This window comes from Gymnoscopelus microlampas (assembly GCF_963454915.1).
Source record: "Gymnoscopelus microlampas genome assembly, chromosome: 2".
Lineage (NCBI taxonomy): Eukaryota > Metazoa > Chordata > Actinopteri > Myctophiformes > Myctophidae > Gymnoscopelus > Gymnoscopelus microlampas.
In genome coordinates, this window is record NC_139939.1 from 40191739 (window position 1) to 40214323 (window position 22585).

The 22585-nt window shown below is 41.9% G+C and overlaps 1 protein-coding gene across 4 annotated transcripts in view; it reads left to right on the forward strand.

Annotated features, from left to right (window-relative positions):
• Positions 1 to 8077: 8077 nt before the first annotated feature.
• The window catches only part of gab1 (GRB2-associated binding protein 1), a 67945-nt gene continuing 53437 nt past the window's right edge, over positions 8078 to 22585 (forward strand). For 3 of the 4 annotated variants that reach the window (XM_084046359.1, XM_084046361.1, XM_084046362.1), the window contains exons 1-2: positions 8078 to 8529; positions 8660 to 8744. In XM_084046359.1, the coding sequence (XP_083902485.1) occupies positions 8673 to 8744 (72 nt within the window). In that variant the 5' untranslated portion in view covers positions 8078 to 8529; positions 8660 to 8672. The remainder of the gene's footprint in view (positions 8530 to 8659; positions 8745 to 22585) is intronic. The other variant, XM_084046360.1, reaches the window with a different exon arrangement.

Consider the following 22585-nt stretch of genomic DNA (forward strand, 5'->3'; position numbering starts at 1 on the left):
GGGTCAGTGACGAATAATTGTTCATTTACTTTAACTGACAAAGAGGAAACCGCAGTGGAGGGGAGGTTGGCGACTAAAAACATACAGAACCACAGTTCAACAGTTTATGCTGTGAATAATTGTAGGGTAGATTTTTATTTCTTTAGTTGGCATACTTATCTAGAGAGGTCTTACAATGAGTGAGCCCAAGGTTGAGTTGAGTGTTATTTATGCTCAAGGACATGGGACACGTCATGACTGCAAGTGGAATTGCATCTGAGACCTTTCCATCAACAGTCTGTCGACTGGGTCATCCTGTCCCCCAAAAAGAACACCTGACATTTAGAAGGACTGGATTGTTGAGAGATTAACGTTGATGAAGATGTGGGACTGAATTATCTGGACTGGACAATGTCATGGCCTGTATTGTGGGCACGGTAGCGACAGGGTACTTATCTCTTTAAAATATCGTCCAAAGTATGATTTGCACGTCGTATGACTGTGTCATGCACCGAAAATAGCAGATTTACAATCTCACAATCTGTTCATGACACGTAAGCTCGTAAATTTGCTATTTTCGGTGTGCAACACTGTTATTTGACAGAGCATACATTAGGCAGTGCCAACAATTCAATTTTATCTCAAAAGTTTTCCAAAAATATTTCAGATATTTCTGCATGTAGATCTCTGTAAGATCTCCGGGGTAGACACCAAATCTATCTTTTGGGTCTCAGCTGAAAAGTTTTGGAAACCAATGCATTAGGCAATACCAGGACATTTTTTGTTTTTTAAATTGTTTGGGTCTTTTCTGCCTTTATTGATAGTATACAGTAGACTGACAGGAAATGGGGAGAGAGAGATGGGGAGTGACACGCAGCAAAGGTCGCAGGGATCGGGATTCAAACTCGCGACACGCTGTCAAGCTGCATTAGCAGCCTAGGTGCCCGGACTGCTACGTCAGCTGTGGGGGCTTGGACATTTTACCTCAACTCATTTGTGTGGGAACTGGGAAGTCATAGGGCATTAAATATCTGAGTATTTTTTTACAGCCCCAAGCTTTTGAACTGTACAGAGAAGATTTAAAGAGATGGCGACATTTACCATCACTGAGGGGGAGGGCAGAAGTACTAAATAAGATAAAACTATTGTCTTAAATTTGAATAAAATGCAAACATTTTCTTTCAGCAACACTATAAGGGGGGGGGGGGTCATTTTAGACATGGGTTGCTTTTTAGTTATGGATCAGTTGCAAATGTCCTCAAGTTGTATTTGTTTGTCACCAGTGATCTTACTGGCCTGGTTCACCACCTGGTTAAGCTTGTTCCTATAAAGTCCCATACCATGAGATGATGGCAAAGGTGAGAACATTCTCAGTGAGTGATGGTCAGGTGTTTTTGCTGTGATTGAAGCTCCTCAGTTTCCTGATGAGAGAGAGCCACTGCCATGTCTTTTTATAATCTGCGAAGAACCACAATGGAATAAAGCCTCCGGGATTGATTGTGTTTTTAACCTTTTGAATTTATTTTCAATAATTTTAAACCATTTTAAACCAATCAATCAATCAAATGTATTGGGTTGAAAGGTGTGCTTAGTGTCAATGATTGTTCCCATGTATTAAAAGTGATTGACTTGCTCCACTTCATGTCCTATCACGATTAAAGGCCTGAATATAGCCCCTAACCACAGTCTATGCCCTATACCAACCGTTCCCTACCTCCCAGACACAGCTCCTTGGAGCTGTATTTGTAAGAATTTTCCAGTGTTATAGAAACAAAATAATATATTTTTAAGATACTAAAATCTGCCTTTTTTTTGCTGTTCCTAGAACAAAGGTGGGTTAGGGATACCAGATGTGTATTTATATTACTCGTCTTGCAATTGTGTATATACAACATCCTGGGCCTACAAGACAAATAATGTTGATGCAGTTATAGCTGGAACAGAAGATAATTATTCTCTAGCTTCCTCCTGGTATCACCTGAAACATGGTAAGCACATCAAAATCCCTTTAATTCTGTTTTTGTGTGAAGTGGTTAAAGCAATACATAAACATCTTAAAATCAATAGTTTATCTGTGCACTCTTGTCCCATTTTGGAATTTACAGCTGGTCTACCTGGTATGCTAAACCTCTTTCTATTGACATACTGTAGCCTATGACAAAATAACAATATTGCTGAGCTGGGTCAGTCTTTAAAAGTGGAAATATAATACATGAACCTTTCATGAAATCAGGATAAATTACAGCTTAAATAATTCAAACCTCTTCACTATTTGCAGTTTCAATCTATTCCAATGTAATTATACATCTGGCTTGGCCAGGCGCTCCAACCAAAAGGGCTGTTCATGGCCGGGAAGCCGGACGGGGAGGGCGATCTCTGTCACTGCATAGGCAGAAACTCCTACAGGTTGGCCAGTGCCTGTTCATGCCTGCTCATGTGCAAAACTGAGAGGAATAGCATGCATTACGCCCTCCCAGTGAAACATGGACATTTTATGCAACGCCACAGCATTGCGTTTTGACGGAAACTCATGAGTATCTTTTCATTGTTAAAGTTTTGATATAGCCTACACTGAGTGAGTTTTAGGTGGATCTGATTATCCTCCTAGTTGGATTTTTGTTAAAGTACGACTCATGGCACTTCACTGATTGTGAAGTGAGATTTCTCCAATTTGGTGCAGTAAAATGTCAGTGTATATTAAAGTGATAGAATATTACCTTTTCAGGTTTGAAAAGAAAAAGTGAACTGAAGTGAAGACTGTGTTTTGTGAAAGGTCAAAGTTTAGAGAAATGTATATGTGTTGATAATATTTTTAATTAGGCCTATAACACCAGCACCACCATTACACTATTATTGTCACGCAATGACGCACCCTCTAGACAAGCTTGCGCATCCCAGGGGGTCCATGCATGATGCACCACAGTTTGGGAATCCGTGCCTTAGAGGCTTTTATGTAAATCTAATTGACATGGCATTTGACTATCCAATTTAGGAGAAACCTTAATGTGGGGCTTCATCTTTGGAGGTTTTTTGAGCCATTATGCAACAGCAGCCACACCCATCTCCAAAACCCATGCAATATAGCCTTTTTTACCATATGCATGTGCAAAATTTCGTAACCTTTTGAGGGCCTAAAAATGCATTTTATTTGTGCATAGAACAATGATAATAATGGTCATGTTTATGTCCAGGTAGCTCTGTGGGTAGAGCTCTCACCTTTGGGCGTCAAGGTCATGGGTTCAATCCTGGGCACCGCCAACTCAGTGTATGAGTAGCTCAACTTGGCTGTGGCAGGTCGTACTGGGAGCTGCTAGTAGATCTCCCAGGGGTCTAGCTCATTGTATCGGCGATAGACTCCCGCATTGTTGACTGATACTGACAATAAGCCTTTCCGATAAACATACTTACTTATGCCTAGCCTATGGACAATGAGGCTTAACACTGGTCTAATTATTATTCAATGTGTCTACTGGGAATAAGATAGACAGAGTAACCACAAAAGAATAACAACACCTGATTTGATCAGTCATTCTCTCAGTGAAACTGAAATGTATTGAAGCGTTCTGGATATCTTGTCCCTGCTACTGCATATCCGTGTCAGTGTTTCTGTATATTGTTTTGTTTTTATTGTAAAAGTACAGAAGGATAATAGCAGTAATATAGCTATAGGAAATTATTTGCTAATGTACTTTTTTTATTTGGCTATGGTCATACAAAAACAGTGCAGTAGCACTATGGCTTTCAAATAGCATTTAGTCAAATCAATGGCTCTCAATTATTAAACCAATCCATTACGGTTTCCTCCTCTTGATTTTTTCAAAATATGCATTCTTAAGGACAATTTAATGTGAGGTGGTCTCCACTTCACTAAAACGTATTTTGTTACTCACTCTTTTTTTTACTGTCTTGTGGAGAACAAAGTACTCTCAGTACCTCAGTACTTGAGTCAAAATATAGATACTCAGCAAGTGCCTTCAGGGCCTGGCTCCAGACGAGGGCCCTGAGTTTCCTGCCTGCAGGGTATCAGTGCTCCTTCCTTACTCTTCCATGGAGTTTCCTTGAACCATTCTTAGTCTGACCCCTCACCCAACCAATTTGCCATGGGTGACCCTACCAGAAGCCTATCCAATAGGCTAAGGGAATCCCCCCTTTGCCTGGGAGATATCAGGCTTTTTGCCTTCAAGCAGAGACTCTGAGCCACTCTGGTACACACATACTGTATCACACATATTAACAAATTCAACCCACTGTATTCAGTGGACCTCAAAATACTGTTATTGATGTTATAGACATTCTGGTGAAAGTTTAGAAGGCGTAAGTCACTCTTGCAAAAGCAAAGCACTAAACTATTATCAATTCTGTTGTTACGGTAAATAAGTAACTGGCACTGGTATAATCCGCAGGTAGGTCCATTTAGGAAGAGCAAAAAAGTCCAAGTCACTGTCCCTGGTATAATCCAGGTAGGTCAAAAAGGATGAGCAAAGGTCCAAGACTAGCCTGAGATGTGAGATCAGGCGGTGATCATTCCTTGTTCAGCAGTCTGACGGTTGCCGTGTGGAAGCTATTCATGAACCTGGTGGTGCTGCCCTTGATACTGCGGTAGGCCTCCTTGCCCGGCCGTGGTCGTTGTAGGGGTTTGAACAGTTTGTGGCTGAGGTGGTGCTTGTCCTTGATGATTGATGATTACACACCGATTCTTGTTTAGTTCCTGGAGTGCTGGGAGCTCGCCTCCCTATATGCTCTGCACCACTCGCTGTAGGTTTTTCTTTTCTCTGGGCAGTACAGTTTCCGAACCAGGCCGTAGCACAGACTGATGGAACGCCTTCAACTGAGCTGTTGTAGTACAGCCTCAGGATGTGAGGATGCCTACTCCAAACTTCTTCAGGCGGCGAAGCCAGCACAGTTGCTGCTGAGCCTTTTTCCTCACGTGTGGCGTTATTACCTAGGTAATTGGCATGAAAAAAATTGTCCGGGACTGACACAGCTGTGGGTAGGCCACCAGCCTGGCAAAGATCTGCGTAACAAGGAGCGTCCTTTTCTAGTTGCTAATAGAATGCACAATGTTGCACAATGCACAATACCTACAATGTTTTTCAACTGCGTGTGGCCTGTACACCCTGACCAGTCCCGGTACAGAGGACCAGGTCAGATTTTAAGTCATTTTTATATTATTGTTATCTGTCTGTACACACGCATGCACGCACACACACACTCACACGCACACGCACACGCACACGCACACGCACACGCACACGCACACACACACACACACACACACACACACACACACACACACTTTTGGCGTAGCAGTGGATGTTTGGTTTCCCACACAGGAGACCTAGGTTATATACAAACACAGGGGTGTAAAGTACTCTCATTACTGTTATTGAGTAGCTTGAGACAGCTGAGACAGCTTTACGCTCCAATATTTCAACACCTAATCTAAAAACCAAGGTTATTATTACTACGCAAAAGGAAGTTGGAAGGGTTACAGTCAGGATGCCACAATGGCCCTTTCAACATGACCATACACGTAAAACTTGTAGACCCTCAGAATAGTCTTCAAACGTGCTATATTACAGGGCACACTTGTAAAAGAGACACTAGTCTCAATGTGATTTCTCTGGTGAAATAAAGGTTAAATAAAAAAAAAATAAAAAAAAAAATATACATTCTACTTCTACTTCTTTTTACATTAGTTACTTGAGTAATATTTAAGTCAAGAACTTGGTTCTTGACTCTTAGCACTCTTTTTATTTACCTGTAGCTACCTCTCCTGTGTTTCACTATTGTTGCTGCTACTGTATATGACTGTGGTGAAAGAAGTACTAAGATGTTTTACTTAAGTAAAAGTAGCAAGCACAATGTAAAAATACTCTGTAAAAGTCCTGCATTCAAAATGTTACTTGAGTAAGAGTACAAACTTATTGGCATCAACATATAATTAAAGTAGGATTATCAAAGTCAAAGTCAAAGATTGGCTATTTTTGAATAGCCAGGAGAAAAAATGTTAGGCTACTTAAAGTAGGCCTATTTTTTGTAATAATAATCTAAATCTGTAAGGTAACTATCAACTAAAGTTTTCAAATATTGCTTAATTGTAGTGGAGTATAAAAAGAAGATTACCCTCAGGGGAAAAGAAAACAAGGAAGACCCAGAAACAGCTGGAAAAGGTCTGTCGAGGCGGAACTCAGGGAGAAAGGAACATCTTGGAAGGAAGCAGAGAAGATCGCCCAACACCGAACTAGCTGAATGAAATTCATAAATGACCTATGCTCCCCAAAGAGCAAAAGGGTTTAAGTCAAGTAAGTCATAAAAAGATAAAATATAATATTTGGCTCTGAGATGTAGTGGAGTAGAAGTAGCCTATGACGTATTGAAACATGGAAATACTCAAGTAAAGTAAAACTAGCCTACCTCAAAATTGTAGCCTACTCAAGTGCAATACTTGAATACTTAGGCTACTTGGTAACAGGAAGAGTGGGCACTAAGGAACAGTGGGCGCCTCAATGTAAAATTGGCTATTTGGTAACTTTTTCATGTCAAGGACCTCCAAATTAGGCTACATGTATTTGGCAGCAGACCCACATTTGAAAAGATGTTGTGCCAATTCACAACACAAAAAAAGCTCCCCTGACTCCATTAGAGAACCACTGGCCTATAATGAACCCTAATGGTTCAGTTACTTTCTCTTTGTCATTGTTTTGACTTGCTGAAAAAGACCAGTTCACTGAACAATACTGGTAAAGTCACAAATCACTGAAAGGCAGCATTCTTTAAGGGTCAGTTACCATTACAATAGCATTCCAATCACATTCCTGAGATACCTCAATACCCCCACGGGAATTCCCATTCTGCCAAATGGTCCAAATCAGAGATGTTCTAGTTTCTCAGCTGTTTTGCTCTGTTTTTGACTAAGTTGGGACCTCACCTAACATTATCAATGATTCCACCATTCCAAGTTGTTCTCCTGGACTAATAATAGGCTATTCAACTATTCAAACTGCGCTTTAGTTAATGCAAGAAAAATACATAATTAAATAAAACGTAGTTATTGTTTGGAACATCAGTGCTGTTACAAACCAGGACTTAAGAGAATGTCCAGATATAAACAGTAAGCTACTACTATACACTAGATAGATTATTTCCAATTTGCAATACTTTTACTTCTACTCACTGCATCAGAGGCAAATAGTGTGCTTTTACTCCACTACAATTGTTTGAACACAGGCCTTTTACTTGTAACAGAGTATTATAAAACAGAGATTTATATTGTGCATGTGGTATTTGCTACTTTTACTTAAGTAAAATACCTGAGTTCTTTTTTGCACCACTACACTACAGATCGTGCACTGCAGGCTCATGCACACGCATCATGGATAGTGTAGTTTACAGGATTTGGTGGGACCTCCCGGTCAATATAGAGGCGGGTCCTCCTTTCTTTGTCTTTTCTTTGGATCAGGCTCTGTCGCTATTCTAGTTTTATTATCGTGTGTGTCAGATATGTGTGTAACTCTGTTTTATCACATGGCCTAGTGTCATATATATATTTTTTTCAAACGTGCCGACAGTCTTTTTTTTTAATTTTGGGACCATAATAAACGTTAAACAATCCGGGACTACATGTCCCATGGTTAAACACCAGGGTTCTCTTCTCCTGCACGCTGCTGCCTCTCCCTCTGTGTTTCAGGGTTGCCATGTCCCGCTTATTATAAGCGACTTTGGGCTTGTTTTTCTGTAAAGTTGCTTGTAAATATTGGTGGTTGTGAGTTGCGTTTTTTTGGGCTTGTTTCTAAACATGTAGTTGCTCATTTGGGCGTCCTTCCTAAATGATGATTAAACCGGTTGTTCTCAAACATTTACAAGCCAAGAACCGGACCTCCAAATTAATATGTATTTTGTCTGCGGACCCCCATCTGAAAACATAGGGACCCCCATACAAGATTTGTGTTGTTAAAATGTCAAATTGTACAATAAAGCTACTTTCAAATAGCCGTTTTAAAGTGCTCATGTCTTTTGGGCTTGTTTTCATAGACCTGGTTGCTTGTTTCTCTCGCGAAATCTGGCAACGCTGCTCCCTCTGTGTTCCGAAGGAGGGTGAGTTAGTTCAGGGAAAGACGAAGCTACCCTGTCTGTCTGTCAATCACAATTAAAGGAACCCTGGGAGTAGTAAACTGCTAGGGAGAAGAAGAGTGCGGAAAAACGACAAAAACAATACTATGTTTGGATTTTGGGAGATACAAACATGCATCGCAACAACACTGCTCGTCAAATTCCGCAGAAAGGGAGTCGCTTCACTTTGACGGGAATTGCATCCATATAATCATAAACTTGGCGAGTTTCACTTCTTGTCTGCGTTTTCTTTTCTTTTTTTGCCACAGCGATCGGATAAAGGAAAACAAACGGATGTTTTACAATCACTTCAACCTTCTTTAAAGGATTATATTCACACTTGATGAGAAGAAAGTCGTGGGGGAAAATCTGGTCAGTGCATTTCAGAGGATCTACTACTACTACTACTGTACGTCCACTTTCGAGGAAGGAGTGACGGTATTTACTGCTCCTACTAACAGCAAATATGTGCTAATAATGCAGCGTTGGAACTTTTGCGTCTTTTACGTCAATGTTTAACGTTGTGCAGGGTTCCTAAAACTAAAATCTCCTATTCTACTCCCAAAAGGAAGGCAGCAGACATGAGTGGGGGAGATGTGGTGTGCTCCGGGTGGCTCAGAAAGTCGCCTCCTGAAAAAAAGTTGAGACGTTACGTAAGTGTGCACCTTTTATTATGTTGTATTTGTTACTTTGTGAGAAGCTTTAACGCGTGTTTGCAAAAAAAGAAGTGTAAACGCTCTTTAAATTCAGCCTGGTTCAAAGACACACGAAACTAGGTGCAGAGTTTTGCACGTAGGCCTCGTCTTGTGTGCCTGCCCTGTGAAAACAAATACCTTTGGCATAATTGTTAAATATGGAGTTTTGTTGTTATTAGTTGGTTGTGTTATGCCTATGTAGAGTTTCGCTTTTCTTAGAATATAAGTTCCCTGCTCATTCCAAGACACAGTAAGGCTCTTAAAAATACAAGAAACATACCCAATAAACAGAAATGTGACCTACATTTGTGTATGTCACACCTAGATGTTTGTTCCCTTTGGCTGTCCGCATATAAGGCTCAAAACACCCCACAATAACACCAACTCCTAGCTATAGTGAGTTGGTGGATATTGAATGCGTTCATCAAGTGATCTTGTAGTGATTGACTTACTTACTTTGCATTCCTCAGCCTGAGAAGCTAATAACCCAGCTTGTCTAGTCATGGTCCATGCACAGCACACACACACACACACACACACACACACACACACACACACACACACACACACACACACACACACACACACACACACACACACGCCTCTGCTGAGTCAAAACAGTAAGCGGTAGCACAAACCACTTAACCCAAACCATTTCCCCAAAACAAAACAACCCATCTTTTTGACGACCCCTAATGGTGAATTGCATAAAAAAGAATGGGGTTACATACTCACAGATTCCTCGAATTGCCTTAAAGAAAATCAAAGGCAAACTGTGCACTTGTGTGCAACTTGCCAGCTGTCAATGCAGAATCCCACAGCATACAGTAGATAGCACTCACAGCTCACTGGTGTGTGTTGTACACTAGTTGTACACAATGATAAACACAGCATAGACTGCTCACACAGCCCATACCAAACACTACTAGTAGAACACAATATTAAACATGGGCTTTATAAATAAAATGTGTTATGATTATAAATGTATTATTAACACAGCATAGACATAACACACAGTTCATACACTAGTAGTAGACAATATTAAGAGGAACATCATTACTGAGGACAGTACTGGACAATTTGTTTGAACTCAACTTTGTCTCACTAGCAATAAATGTGTCACTGCTGTCTCTGTACAGTGTCCCTGGCCTATACCCCTAATATATTACTATGTCTACCTGTGTCTGTTGTGCCTCCTATAATATTTTGGGTTAACTGACCAGGCTCATAATCCTCAAAGCTCACAGGATAGCTGACAAGAAAAGTGAAATGAATTTGGGGGAGGGAGGTCTGTGGTGGTGGTGGTGGATGATGGGGGACTGTGGTGGTGTATATCAGCTGGAGAGTTCCAGCATGAAGGGTTTTCCCTTGCGGTTTATAGGGCATCTCAGTTATTGAGATGCATTAGGAAGGCAGACAGCCTGCATGTTGGTATGTTTTCATAGAACCCACAGTTCCCCAGAACTGGCTATGAAAGTGAAATCCAGCCCCCAGAAACCAGGCATCGTCAGGGGATTTTCTGTTCTCCTGCTGATAATGGCCTGCTCTCTGATATGACAATATGGCAGTCAAAGTCTCATTTTACAGTGTCTACATCATGACAAGGTGAACTGTTCTCCATGTGTTTTTAGTATATCCTTTTGTTTTGACCCATTATCACTCACAGCACCACTGACCATTCTGCACTTCTTGATGCTTTACCACTGTGTGGTAAATGTGAAATAGATGCCCACACAAAACTTTGAGCAGAAGTTATGGATTTTTATTATTTTTGTTGTTGTTATTATGTTCCATCTTCACTCACACTGGATATAACTGTTGTACTAAATATCTGATTTAAGGTGAATGTCTTGTAATAATAATAACAAAGATAATAATGTATACATAATTGTTGTTTGCACACTCCTATTCTTTACATTGGATACTGCATTTGCCTTTGCCCACAATGTAATGTTATAGTTACTAAGTAACTATAACTATAACATTACATTGTGGGCAAAGGTTTCTCATCTGAACCTAGAGGTGTGGCAGAGGTCACATTGATGTGTGTCAGCAAGTTCGATGGCAGAGGAGGAGTGATGGTGGAGAAATGATGATACCATATAGCAATGTCACCGTATCTCTTAGTTCGGTTTCTGATACAGAAACGCACGGCACATGCAGGCATTTAGCCTACAACTGAGACAGCGACACGACTCGGGGTAAGGGGAGATGGTCTAGTGCAGGTCAGCCCATAGGAATCCACTGTAATCCATGTGTAGTTATCCTTAGCCTACATTTAACATCATCCTATATGAACTGGAGACGATTGATTTGAGTATAAATATGTTTCCAAATGTATGGTTTGATGCACAGATGGAGTGATTGTATAGTACATTGTGGGTTGTGTATTGACAGATATGTCACGTTAAACAACAAATAAAACCTATGGGTAAAATTGTTAGAACACCAAAAAAAAAATCACCAGAGCGCCCTCAGCCATCAACCATCGAAAACTAAACGATATTTTACAATGCAGGGATTGCATTTACAGCTGCAGTACACCGTACTCCCCTTACCCCGAGTTGTGGCGCTGTCTCAATTGTAGCCGAAATACCGGGAAGACCGTGAGTCTCTAGTATTGCTTGTATTCATTGTGTGGATGTGTATTACCCGAGGAAGCCAGGGCTGTTGCCCAACCATAGCCATCATCAGACGGTTACCGGAATGCAGGAGTCTGGCTTGACTGAACCTGAGGGGTTTGAAGGGGTGGGCAGCAGTGTATTTAGCTTGGTGGCTGTTGTCCTCGACACACAGCCAGTGGCACAGCATGCCTAGTGTGACCACATATAGGGCTGTCACGATTATGACATTTTACGTGACGATTAATTGTCACACAAATAATTGCGATTAACGATTTCATTGTGTTTTTGTTGTTGAACACTGGAGCATAATTATGGATAAAAATTACATTTCTGTTTGGCGTTTAGGCTTTGAAGTTACACAGGGCAGATATGACAAATAAGCTAAATATACAAAGGAATGACTGGCGTATGTAATTACTTATACATTTATAGTGGGAATAGCCGATCTAGAGCTTGTAGATCTGCTATTTCCACTACATTTTGAAAATGTTTGAAACTATATGGACATTTTTCAACATGGAAACAACATATGTTGATTATGCAAAAATAATTTTGATTATCTCAAATAATTACGATTAGACTATTATGTATTACAGGCAGGCCTAACCACGTACAGTATAACAGAATGTCAACTCAGGGGGATAGGAAAAATGAAAGATGTTTTACAGGCCATTTAGCAAAGGTGCAGCACATTTAAGTTATATCAAACAAGCCACCATGGTCAGATAGCATCACTCTATTATTCTTTGGGACAAATGTTTGGTTTCTGAATTACTGATTTGGCAACAACAAGCCGGTAGGTTCAGCATTTCCCTTGAGCCTTTATAATTGATTGTACCATTTTGCCAGCAGTGTCAGTTATCTCTGCAGTCTACTGACCCATGCTGATTGATGGGACTGAAGTAGCTGTCAATTGATAATAGGGAGGTGAATCTTGATGTCTGACCCTGGATGAGGATGTGAAAAACTTCCTCAACTGGCCAACCTCGCTTTCTTTTTTTCCATTTTTTATCTGCAGAGCAAGCTACAATTTGATGAGGTCAATAGTCAACTTAAACCCTCATAACTAGTCCTAACTGTACAGCTGTGTAGTGTAGTCCACTTTTAATTGTACAGCTGCACAGGGGTCTAATCACCCTGTCTGGGTTATCCTCCTATAATTAAGTAAACCTCTGTCTGTCTGTCTGTTTTTCTCCTCAGTGGGTTCAGCAATTGATCTGAACTTGCACACGGGCAATGATTATGACCATGTGCAGACACTCAGGAACTATGTTTTTCACTTTTCCCATTAGCGTTTTTGAAAATAACTCTGTGTAAGTCTACGGGCGCAGTTTTTGCTGTTACTGCGCATGCATACGCAGCCACGTGTCTGGGTCTGTTGTCACGGTCCCCTAGAGTATGCGATGTACTCTGTTAGCTCTTGCTGCTAACAGCGTTAGCGTGCTGTTTACTCAGTGATATAACGGAGCAGAGCATTGGGTCCCAACCCACGTGTGTGTGTGTGTGTGTGTGTGTGTGTGTGTGTTCGCTGGGGGTCCACGACGGCGATGCGGCGCCGGGTGTGTATGTATCGGAACTATTGCAGCTGCGAGGCAGACATCGAACACATGCCGTGCCCATACATAAATAAAAGTATGTAAATACTTTGACTGCGCACATGCCCGGGTATGGACTAGTTTCTCAATAATGACCCGCTCCCCATTGATTATCCCACTTATTACACAGCTACTTAAAGGAGAGATCTGCTCATTTTAAGTGTTATCTTTGATGTGTCGCTAATCACTCACCACCATAGAAAGGGCCGTTGAGTTATTCCAGAGAATCCCCTGTCGTCCAGTCTGGCGACCCCCTTCGTGCAGAACGACATGACGCTGGTTGCTTGTTTCTCTCACAAAATCTGGCACACGCCAAGTTCTGTGAGAGAAACAAGCAACCAGCGTCATGTCGTTCTGCACGAACGGTAGCTCATGCGGGTCATTCAGCGCATGTTTGAGTATCATGAGACTCCACGATGAGTAGTAGTAGGAAAAAAAATAAACATTGCATCGGTTAATATAGACGATTTTCACTCTTACACACGGCTCCCATTATGCCAACGGAGGGGGTCGCCAGACTGGACGACAGGGGATTCTCTGGAATAACTCAACGGCCCTTTCTATGGTGGTGAGTGATTAGCGACACATCAAAGATAACACTTAAAATGACCGGATCTCTCCTTTAATAAATAATTTAATACATTGACCCAAAAGTAACAAAACAAAGTTTTTTTTTTGCTTATGGTAATGAAAGTATTTCATTAATTTATGCCAGGTGCGTCCAGTGCAACGCGGTCGTCTCGGAAAACAACGGGAAGTGTTGATAACATAGAATCAATATTTGGTTACTACATTCTAGTATTACATTCTATTTCTCGCTTCAAATGTTTTCTAAAACATTCTTGAGAGCAATGTTAAGCTGTAAATGACATAGTGTGTTTGTTTACATGGCTGCCATGTTGGATACGGCACAAAATCAAGCAACGTAAATTATATATGTATGAGCCAGGTGCTCTGAGCCTTTGATTAGACAGCAGTCTGTTATTGAGTTCAGCGGTCATTATTCAAAACTAACAGACCGATGAATTCAGTCATTGACCAATCAGAATCAAGCATTCAACCAAGCTGTGTAATAATTTGCAATAATTTACTCAGTTACTTGAAAATCAAAGAGTAGAGCTGGTATCTTTGATGCATTAGGACCCAACAATATGTGTGTGTTTGTGAGAATTTCATTGCATCCATTCTGGCATAAATTACCTCTTTGTCCCTTTGAGAGCAGACTGTTGATGTTCTGATGTTTCTGTGAAACACCCTTTGCCCCAATTCAACACACACACACACACACACACACACACACACACACACACACACACACACACACACACACACACACACACACACACACACACACACACACACACACACACACACACACACACACACACACACACACACACACACACACACACACACACACACACACACACACACACACACACACACACACACACACACACACACACACACACACACACACACACACACACACACACACACACACACACACACACACACACACACAGAGAGAGAGAGAGAGAAAGGGCTGAAGCCTGTTTCTGGCATCTTTTTGAGGACAGCTTTCCTCCTCCCACCCTTTGAGGCATTTGTCCTGCTACGCGTGCTCTATGATCAGGCCTCTAAAATGCAAACTATTCTTGGTCACAATCTAGACATGAATTTGAGCTGTGTGACCTGGAAATTTAATTTGTTAGTAGTACCGGTGCAACCGCAAATATTTGTCTTTGTATAACCTCTATAAAGAGCCCTTTATCTGCTCTGTGTAACCAATCAAACGTGAGCTTTACTTTATGGTTTACGATGTCCTTTCTTATGTTGTTGTTGACATAGCACTATTACTGCATCAAACAATTACAGGAAGCTTCATTAAGTTGAAAGACTATCAATGTTGGATTATCAAGCCTCTGATAGTATCTTTGCTCTTCCTCTGATTGTCATGTGAAGCAGCCCTTCTGTTGGGGGGGAACACCAAATGCTAACAAGCAAATGGTGCTCACAGACAGGAATAACAATGAAAACGTTGACAGTGTTGCAGGATCATTAAGCTTCAGATTTGCTTGGGCGTCTGGATGGAGGGAAACAGAATGGTAACGGCATAAACAAAATCCAGTCCATTCCCTAAACAATGGTCAAAGCTCCTCAGCCGATGAGATGGAAACTGAAGCAGGGAGACAATATTAGGCCTAAACACCACTGGTATTGCAGGCAATAATGAAAAAATACACAAATCTGTCAGTACACCACATATTGTGATGGATTCTCCTGAACATTTTGCTAACACTCTTGATCGTGTGCACCAGCATATGAGCAAAGTTCCAGAACTTACAGTGTTGTGTCTCTGTTCTTACATGGGTCCATGCGGGCTAGTAGCCCGCATGGAGCCCGCATGGTCCAATTGACCTAGGGCAGTGGTTCTCAACCTGTGGGTTGGGACCACCAGCGTGGTACCCACATTATTTATTTATTTTGGGCGGTAGGGGGAAGGGGGGTCCCCAGATGTCAGTGAAGTGACAATTTAAGGACTTTTAAGGCCTTTTTTAAAGATGTTTATTTTGGGGGGTCGTGGCCTGAAAAGGTTGAGAACCACTGGTCTTCTAGTAGAGAGACAACACAAAGAGATCAACTGAGCTACAAAGATGACAGAAAGATCAACTGACCTAGGGAGACGGCAGAGAGCTCAACCTGACCACTGGCGGAAAGCTTTCTTTTGTCTCGTGTTCTGCTAACAGTGCACATTGCATTTTTATATTTTTGTTTGTGTGTGCAGTCTGTGCACACGCTCACATGCCTCCATTTGGGTGTGACACTTATTGTGATCATGCTCGGTGTGTGTGCACGTGACACGTGTGCATGTGTGCAGAATGTGTGTTTATGCAATAGCGGCTGTGTGGGCCATGGTGGCCATCACATGGTTGTCTCTGTGGGAAGAGGTGAGCTCATTTGATCCTTCTCAGGAGGGCATGTGACTGTGACTGTGAGGAACAGCCACGCAGCACCAGGCCCTGCGGCTCTGTCAGATGACGCTGGGGTCATGACACATTTCAAAGCGGATAAGCACATCACTGGTACAATACTCCCATGTTCATTTCACACCACACCTATGTATAAAAAGTGACAACGTTTTGGTCCGATGACCTTCATCAGGTCTTTGACCTGATGAAGATCTGAGGACCTTCGGTCCGATGACCTTTCATCAGGCAAATTGCATAGTAGTATAGTAGTAAGTATAGACAGTGTGCGGGAGTCTTGTTATGATTCAACAAAATGAACTCCTATCAAAATTGTAATTGGTATCCCGCCCTACAACTAGTAGTGACTGTGAACCCTTCAGGTCCAGTCCTAGTAGGCATTAGGATCTAGATTCTACATCCCCAGAGGGTGTCCTCGCCATGCACAGCGCTGAGGGCAAAGTTTGTCTTGAAGGATTAGCTACTGATTGGTGGAGTTCAAAGGTGAAAGCTGTTTAGTGGCCCTGTGTTCTGAGCTAACCCCCCAAACACATGGATGTGCAAACTCTGCACTTTTTTCAGCCCTTTTCTGTAGGACCCTCTCCCTGAAAATACACATACAGCAGACAATGACAATGAAAGATATGTGGGTGATGTCTATGCTAAAATAAGCTCCCATATGCAATTTTTTTCTGGATTGTCATGTTATTACATTACATTACATTACAGTCATTTAGCATGTTATGAATGTTTCTATTATTTTACAGGGCAATGATGGATATACATGTGTGGCATTCTATTCATATGTTGTAGCTGTTGATTATTTAATTGTTTAGTACTGAATCCAAACACAGCTGTGAAATATATCACTCCACTGTTACATTGATGCCCTTGGGCAATATCAAGAACAACAGACTTGCAGCATTTTGGGGGACATTATCATACAACCACAGTTTTCTTTACTTAGATGGTGTGAACATAGCTTGATGGGACTTTCCGAACCAGATGTTGTCAGAAATGTAACCTGTGGGTTTCCATTTCATTGACATTGCATTTTCCATATTTCTCTCTCCTTCCTCTTTCATTTCTCCTTCCAGGCCTTACTGACTTCTGTAGCTTGTGATCTAAGACACCCTGGGAAATGAAGGTGCAGACAGAGTTATTGATGGATTGGATAGTTGCTATATGACAATAAATTGTCACACAACATGATGATATGAAAGACTTTGCACATCAGAGCAGAGATGTGTATGGCGATAATCAGTGAAATCGCACATTTTGTTGTCATAAAGCATTGCCACAGAGACACAGATTAAGCAACAGTCTTTGTAACCACCAGGCTAGCCTGCCTTTTTACAGTCCAGCAGATCAGACCAGCTGGTCTCTGCTTGGAGGATTTTTACATTTTTTATCTGGCCCTTCAGAGGGCCTCAGCACAAGATCTCAAACCTTCAGGGGTATGCTGGTTGACAGGAAGAAGGAAAATACTGAACTCTGAAGGTCCACTTATGATGCTTGTGAAGGGAGGCCGAGGACATATCGCCTGCTGGTCATAGTCCCCAGAGCTGTGAGAACCCGTCCCCGTCCCCGCGTCACCAGACAGAGTGTCCCAGTCTCCTGACTTAAACAATTTACTGTACATACACACACATCCAACCCCACAGTGCGCTCACAGACCTAACCGTGCCTGCTCGAGCCTTAATTGCATAAACATATCTCGATTTGCAAACCGACTGAAAGGATATAAGCAGCTAACTAGCAATTGTGACTGAGTCGGGTTGAAGGGAAACAAAGCCATGGCCTTTGTTTTTTTATTAAGTCGAGGATTCATTAAATCTGCTTAGTAAGCGGAACAGAGAACAAATGCGCACTTTCTCTTAAATACACCCCCCCACCCTCCCTTTATGCTGCAGGAGAAAACAAATAAGTGGCCTGAACAGAATGCAACAGAGGATTGCTTGTGTAGCATTAGCCTCTTAGGCTAATGCAGAAAAACAACCCTGATAGGGCCATGGCCCGACTACCTCCAACAACAACAGTGTTGCATGTTGGTGTGACTGCTGTTGTGTGAGGCCGCCTCAGGCCGAAAATGGATTGCATTAGGCATTAATTATTAAATCCATTACAAACAAAAAGTCATGAAATATTCATATCTGTCCTACTACAATGGCTATCCTTACCCAGTGTACCAGTTTGTTTTTGAATTTGATAGTGCACGTAAAAGTCCCAGACACACACTATCATGGCTGTTGTGTCACGCTATCAGCGGACCCTTCAGAGCCTAACCAAAGGTGTTACCCTGGCTATACAATTGCAGTCCAGAGAACACTGCCTACTGGTTGTCTAACTTTCTCCCAGACGTTTAATTGTATTCTCGACTAGTGTTTCCACATCTAAATTAGTTTGTGATTAGGTAGCTGATTAGAGATTAGGCTTTAGAACCACTGGTAAACAAAAGGTAAAGAGAAGATGGTACAATAACTTAATCATAATGGTTTTGTGAAAAAGAGAGATGACACTTTGAGACTCTGGAGTTTGTTTTGCCACAGGTTGATAGCAAACAGTTACTTGCTTGGTTGATCTCAACATTCCGTGGAAAACCAAAACTTTGTGATTAGAGAAACGTTTGATGGTTTGATGTTGCTTGTGTCGACACACTACCTGGTCAGCCATTCAAAGACAGGATAATAAGAGTGCAGTATGAGCAGAATAACTGTATTATGTTGTAGTTTTTCTTTTGCTTTGCTCTGTAAACAAATGAATTGCGTGTTAAGACTTTTTAAACGTGTTCTCCTAAATCAACAAAATGAAATTATAATTCACTACTGTCATGTGTCCACTGTTTAGCCCTGTTTAGCAAATCACTCAACAGGAGCATACATGGTTTCATTTGGCCTCCAATTTTCAACTGTTTATTTACCCAGAGGAGAGAGGCCTGAAATCTACATTGCATCACAAACAAAGGTCAATACCACAATTAGACAGTGAGAGTGGAGCAGCGTTGGCGGCAAAGGGCGGTTTTAGTGACACGGGGTAAACAATCCTGAGAGAGTCTTATGGCCAATGAGAATAATAACTTTGACATGACTTTAGACCTGCATAGCTAACACACATTTATGTATTTATTTGTCTGTCTATTCATTCATTCATTCATTCATTCATTCATTCATTCCAGTTTGTGTCACACTTTCACTGGGCAGTGGGCACATCTCAGGAGCACTTAATAATTACACTTCACGCTCGTCCTTTCCATCTGTTTCACAACTATGTCACTGGGTACCCCAAAATTGCTGTTTGTGTTTTATTTAATTGGGGGTATTGGGTGTAATTCAGACCTGGGACACAGGTGCCTGCAACCTGGTACACGAAGGAAAGTCCCTCTTTAGTCTTGGTGTTCAGGCTTGAAGCTGCCAACCACCGAGTTACAGTTACATGCCAACCACACATGTTAGCCATTCAGTGGAACAATAATGCTGAATACCTCCTTTCCCAAAAGGACGAAATAAGTTCAGTGTCTTGCTCCTCAGCACATCAACAGATCCGGGGATGTTGGGATACATCAAGTGACTCTACCACATTCAAAGGAAGGAACATCAACATATCTCTGAAAGGGATACCATTCATGCAGCCATCTTGCCGTTGACTCGATCGTTGTCTGTATTTCCTTCATCATTCACTGTGATCTCCTTGTCTCTCTGTGGTTGTCAGAGCGGATCAATGTGGGAGACCACAATGTGTACTTTTGGTCTGCTAGTCACTCCCATGCTGTCACTTTGACCGAGTGGTTAGCACTTCTCCATCGACTCGTGTGGCTATTTCTGTCACCAATCATGGTCATGCAACTAACTACCTTGTCACACACCACCTCCCCCGACCTCCCCTCCCAATCTCAACAAACCTCTGTCACAACACTCTCTGGTGACAAACAATGCTAATTCAATAGAGGTTAGTTGTGATACTACTGAACCAGAGCAACTGGGACAAATCAGGTCCAGAAAGGCCAGGTTTCTACCACAGGTTGCATTAGTCTGCACTGGCATGATGAATTTGAAAGAGATCACATTATTTATTTAACAGTTACTTATCATTGCTGTTTAGCATACTCATTATGTTGCTGACTTGCCTACGAATTTTGTGCTTCTGCACCTTCTGTACAAAGTGGCACAGTGACTAGAGACCATCCTTGTCACAGGTTCAATCTCCACAACAGCTGGTGTTGGGACGTGTCTGAAGCCATACCTTTTCCTGGGTACTGAGAATATTGGTGGTCTTTTACATTAAGCTAATTCTGTTGTGTCACTTCTTTCAAGTGTCTCTGAATTCTGTAAGATTAATGACTAAAATGCGTAAACATTATTCTTGGTCTTGACTTCATCACAGATCTTGAGTCTGTCAAGTGCCAAAATTGTCACATGATGCAATGATTTAATGCACTAAGTCGAATAACTGCAAGCCCAGCTCTTTTATTAGGCACAGATGACAGAACAATTCTAAGTATTTGGCAAGGCTTTTTTTTTGTTGCAGTTCTTTATTTTGAGACAGCAATATATATTACTAAACTTATTAGGACAAAATAAGTTGTATCATGAGCAAACCCTTGAAATATTTGTAATTAATGATGTAGTTTTAGGGTTGCAGCTATTGATTTTCCCAGTAATTTTCTGTCGATTACTTTCCAATTAATCTAATAATCGAGAAGCACGGCAAATCGGCTATCAGGCAAATTATTAAACATCTGTATCAAAACTAAAGACATGCATGCTAGGTACATACTCCTGCCATCACCCTTGAACAAGGTACTTAGTGGCATTACAACTGGCACTGGTCTCCAGGCCACACTCTAATTTGTCTTTTCCCTCCTTGAGGATAAGTAAGATCACTGCTTTATGATGGAGGCATTATAGCATCTGTTTAGGCTGTCAAGAATAAGATTAAGATTATGAAGATAGTATTGTTCAAGCACTTTTCGTCATGGCAGTTTATATAGTTTGAAGTCCCTGTGGTATTAGACCATTTGCTCATATATCGTATTGGGGTACAGTACATGGTGGATACAGTTAAATTGACCATACCAGGTAAAAAGTAATGAGAACCATTTCTCATTATTACAAAACCGACAACGTTTCGATCTTACTACTGGTATTCTAAAATAAATAAATGGATGGGTTGCTTTGAGCGTCATCAATCCCCAATGCTTAATTTACATTGTCTCTCAGGGCTCAGCTCGACGGTGCATATCTGGAAACATGGACGACAGACATTTAAAAATAGGCATCTGTGTCATAAGGCTGCATTCTATTTCCAGAGCCTAGTTTGTAGGCTGCTCTGGATGTGCAACACATGGGAGCTACTGGTAGAACTGCACATGGCCAAAGATGGTCTCTACTAGTCTGACTGGAAGACTCTGATCAGAGCAAGTGGTAGGGTTCCATGTTCCCATCCCACAAGTTAATATGGAGTTGGGGGTGGGGGTTTTCTTTTTCCCCTTTTTTTAATTTGGGGGGGAAATTATATCATTTCTCTTGAGAGTTAACCATTTGGGTCCATATTTACACTCAGAGTTGGATGAACACACTGTGTGTGTGTGTGTGTGTGTGTGTGTGTGTGTGTGTGTGTGTGTGTGTGTGTGTGTGTGTGTGTGTGTGTGTGTGTGTGTGTGTGTGTGTGTGTGTGTGTGTGTGTGTGTGTGTGTGTGTGTGTGTGTGTGTGTGTGTGGCTGGGAGGTATGAAAAAGAGATGAGAGAGACAGGGCAGGGTGCTTCTTCTCAAAGTAGAAGTCATTATCCAGCCTTCTATAAGAAAAGCTATCTCTCCCACCCTGACTATCTCATCTCTCTCATCTCTGTCTGTCAGTCTGTGTCTCTGTCCGTCTGTGTGTCTCTCTCTCGCTCTCTCGCTCGCTCTCTCTCTCTCTCTTTCATGCTGTCTGCTTCCAGCTCTTCTTGGCAGGTGCAGATGCCAGGAATGTGAGGTTGTTCTGCTGTTAGTCTGAGTGTGATGGCCTGGGTTTGTGTGCCGCTGGTTCCAACCAGGCTAAGTCTTCCTGGGCTGGGCTGGGTTGGGCTGGGAGACTGGACTGGTTGAGTGTTGTTTCTGCAGCATGTGGAGGGAACAGGCGCCGCTCCCTGGCGCCCCAGCGAGTCATGGCCGCCCCTTCCTGTATGAGGCTCTGATGGCTACCAGATGGTGGGTGAAGAGAGAGAAAGAGAGAGGGGAAAGGGGGGATTGAGAAAGATGGAGAAAGAGAGGGGGTGACAAGATGGAGAGGGAGGGAGAGAATGAAGGGGTAACTAGAGGACAGAGAAGGGAGGAGGGATCCCTCTGTCTGTCTGAGTGTCTGTCTGTCTGTCTGCCTCTTTCTCTCTTAATCTCTTAAATTCAAGTTTTTTTCTCAGCCTACATGTTCTCTCACTCTTTCATTTCTCCTTCCCGTTTCCTTTGCCTCTTAAGCTTCTCCCTACACTGTTAGTTCTTACTCCAATGATGGTGTAACCCACTAGTTAGCAGAGAGATAGAGATGGATTACTGAGGTACAAGCTCTCACCAACAGGAGGCCCTCTAAACACACAGCCTGGAAAACCCATTGTCAAGTTTTTTGCTCACATAAGAGT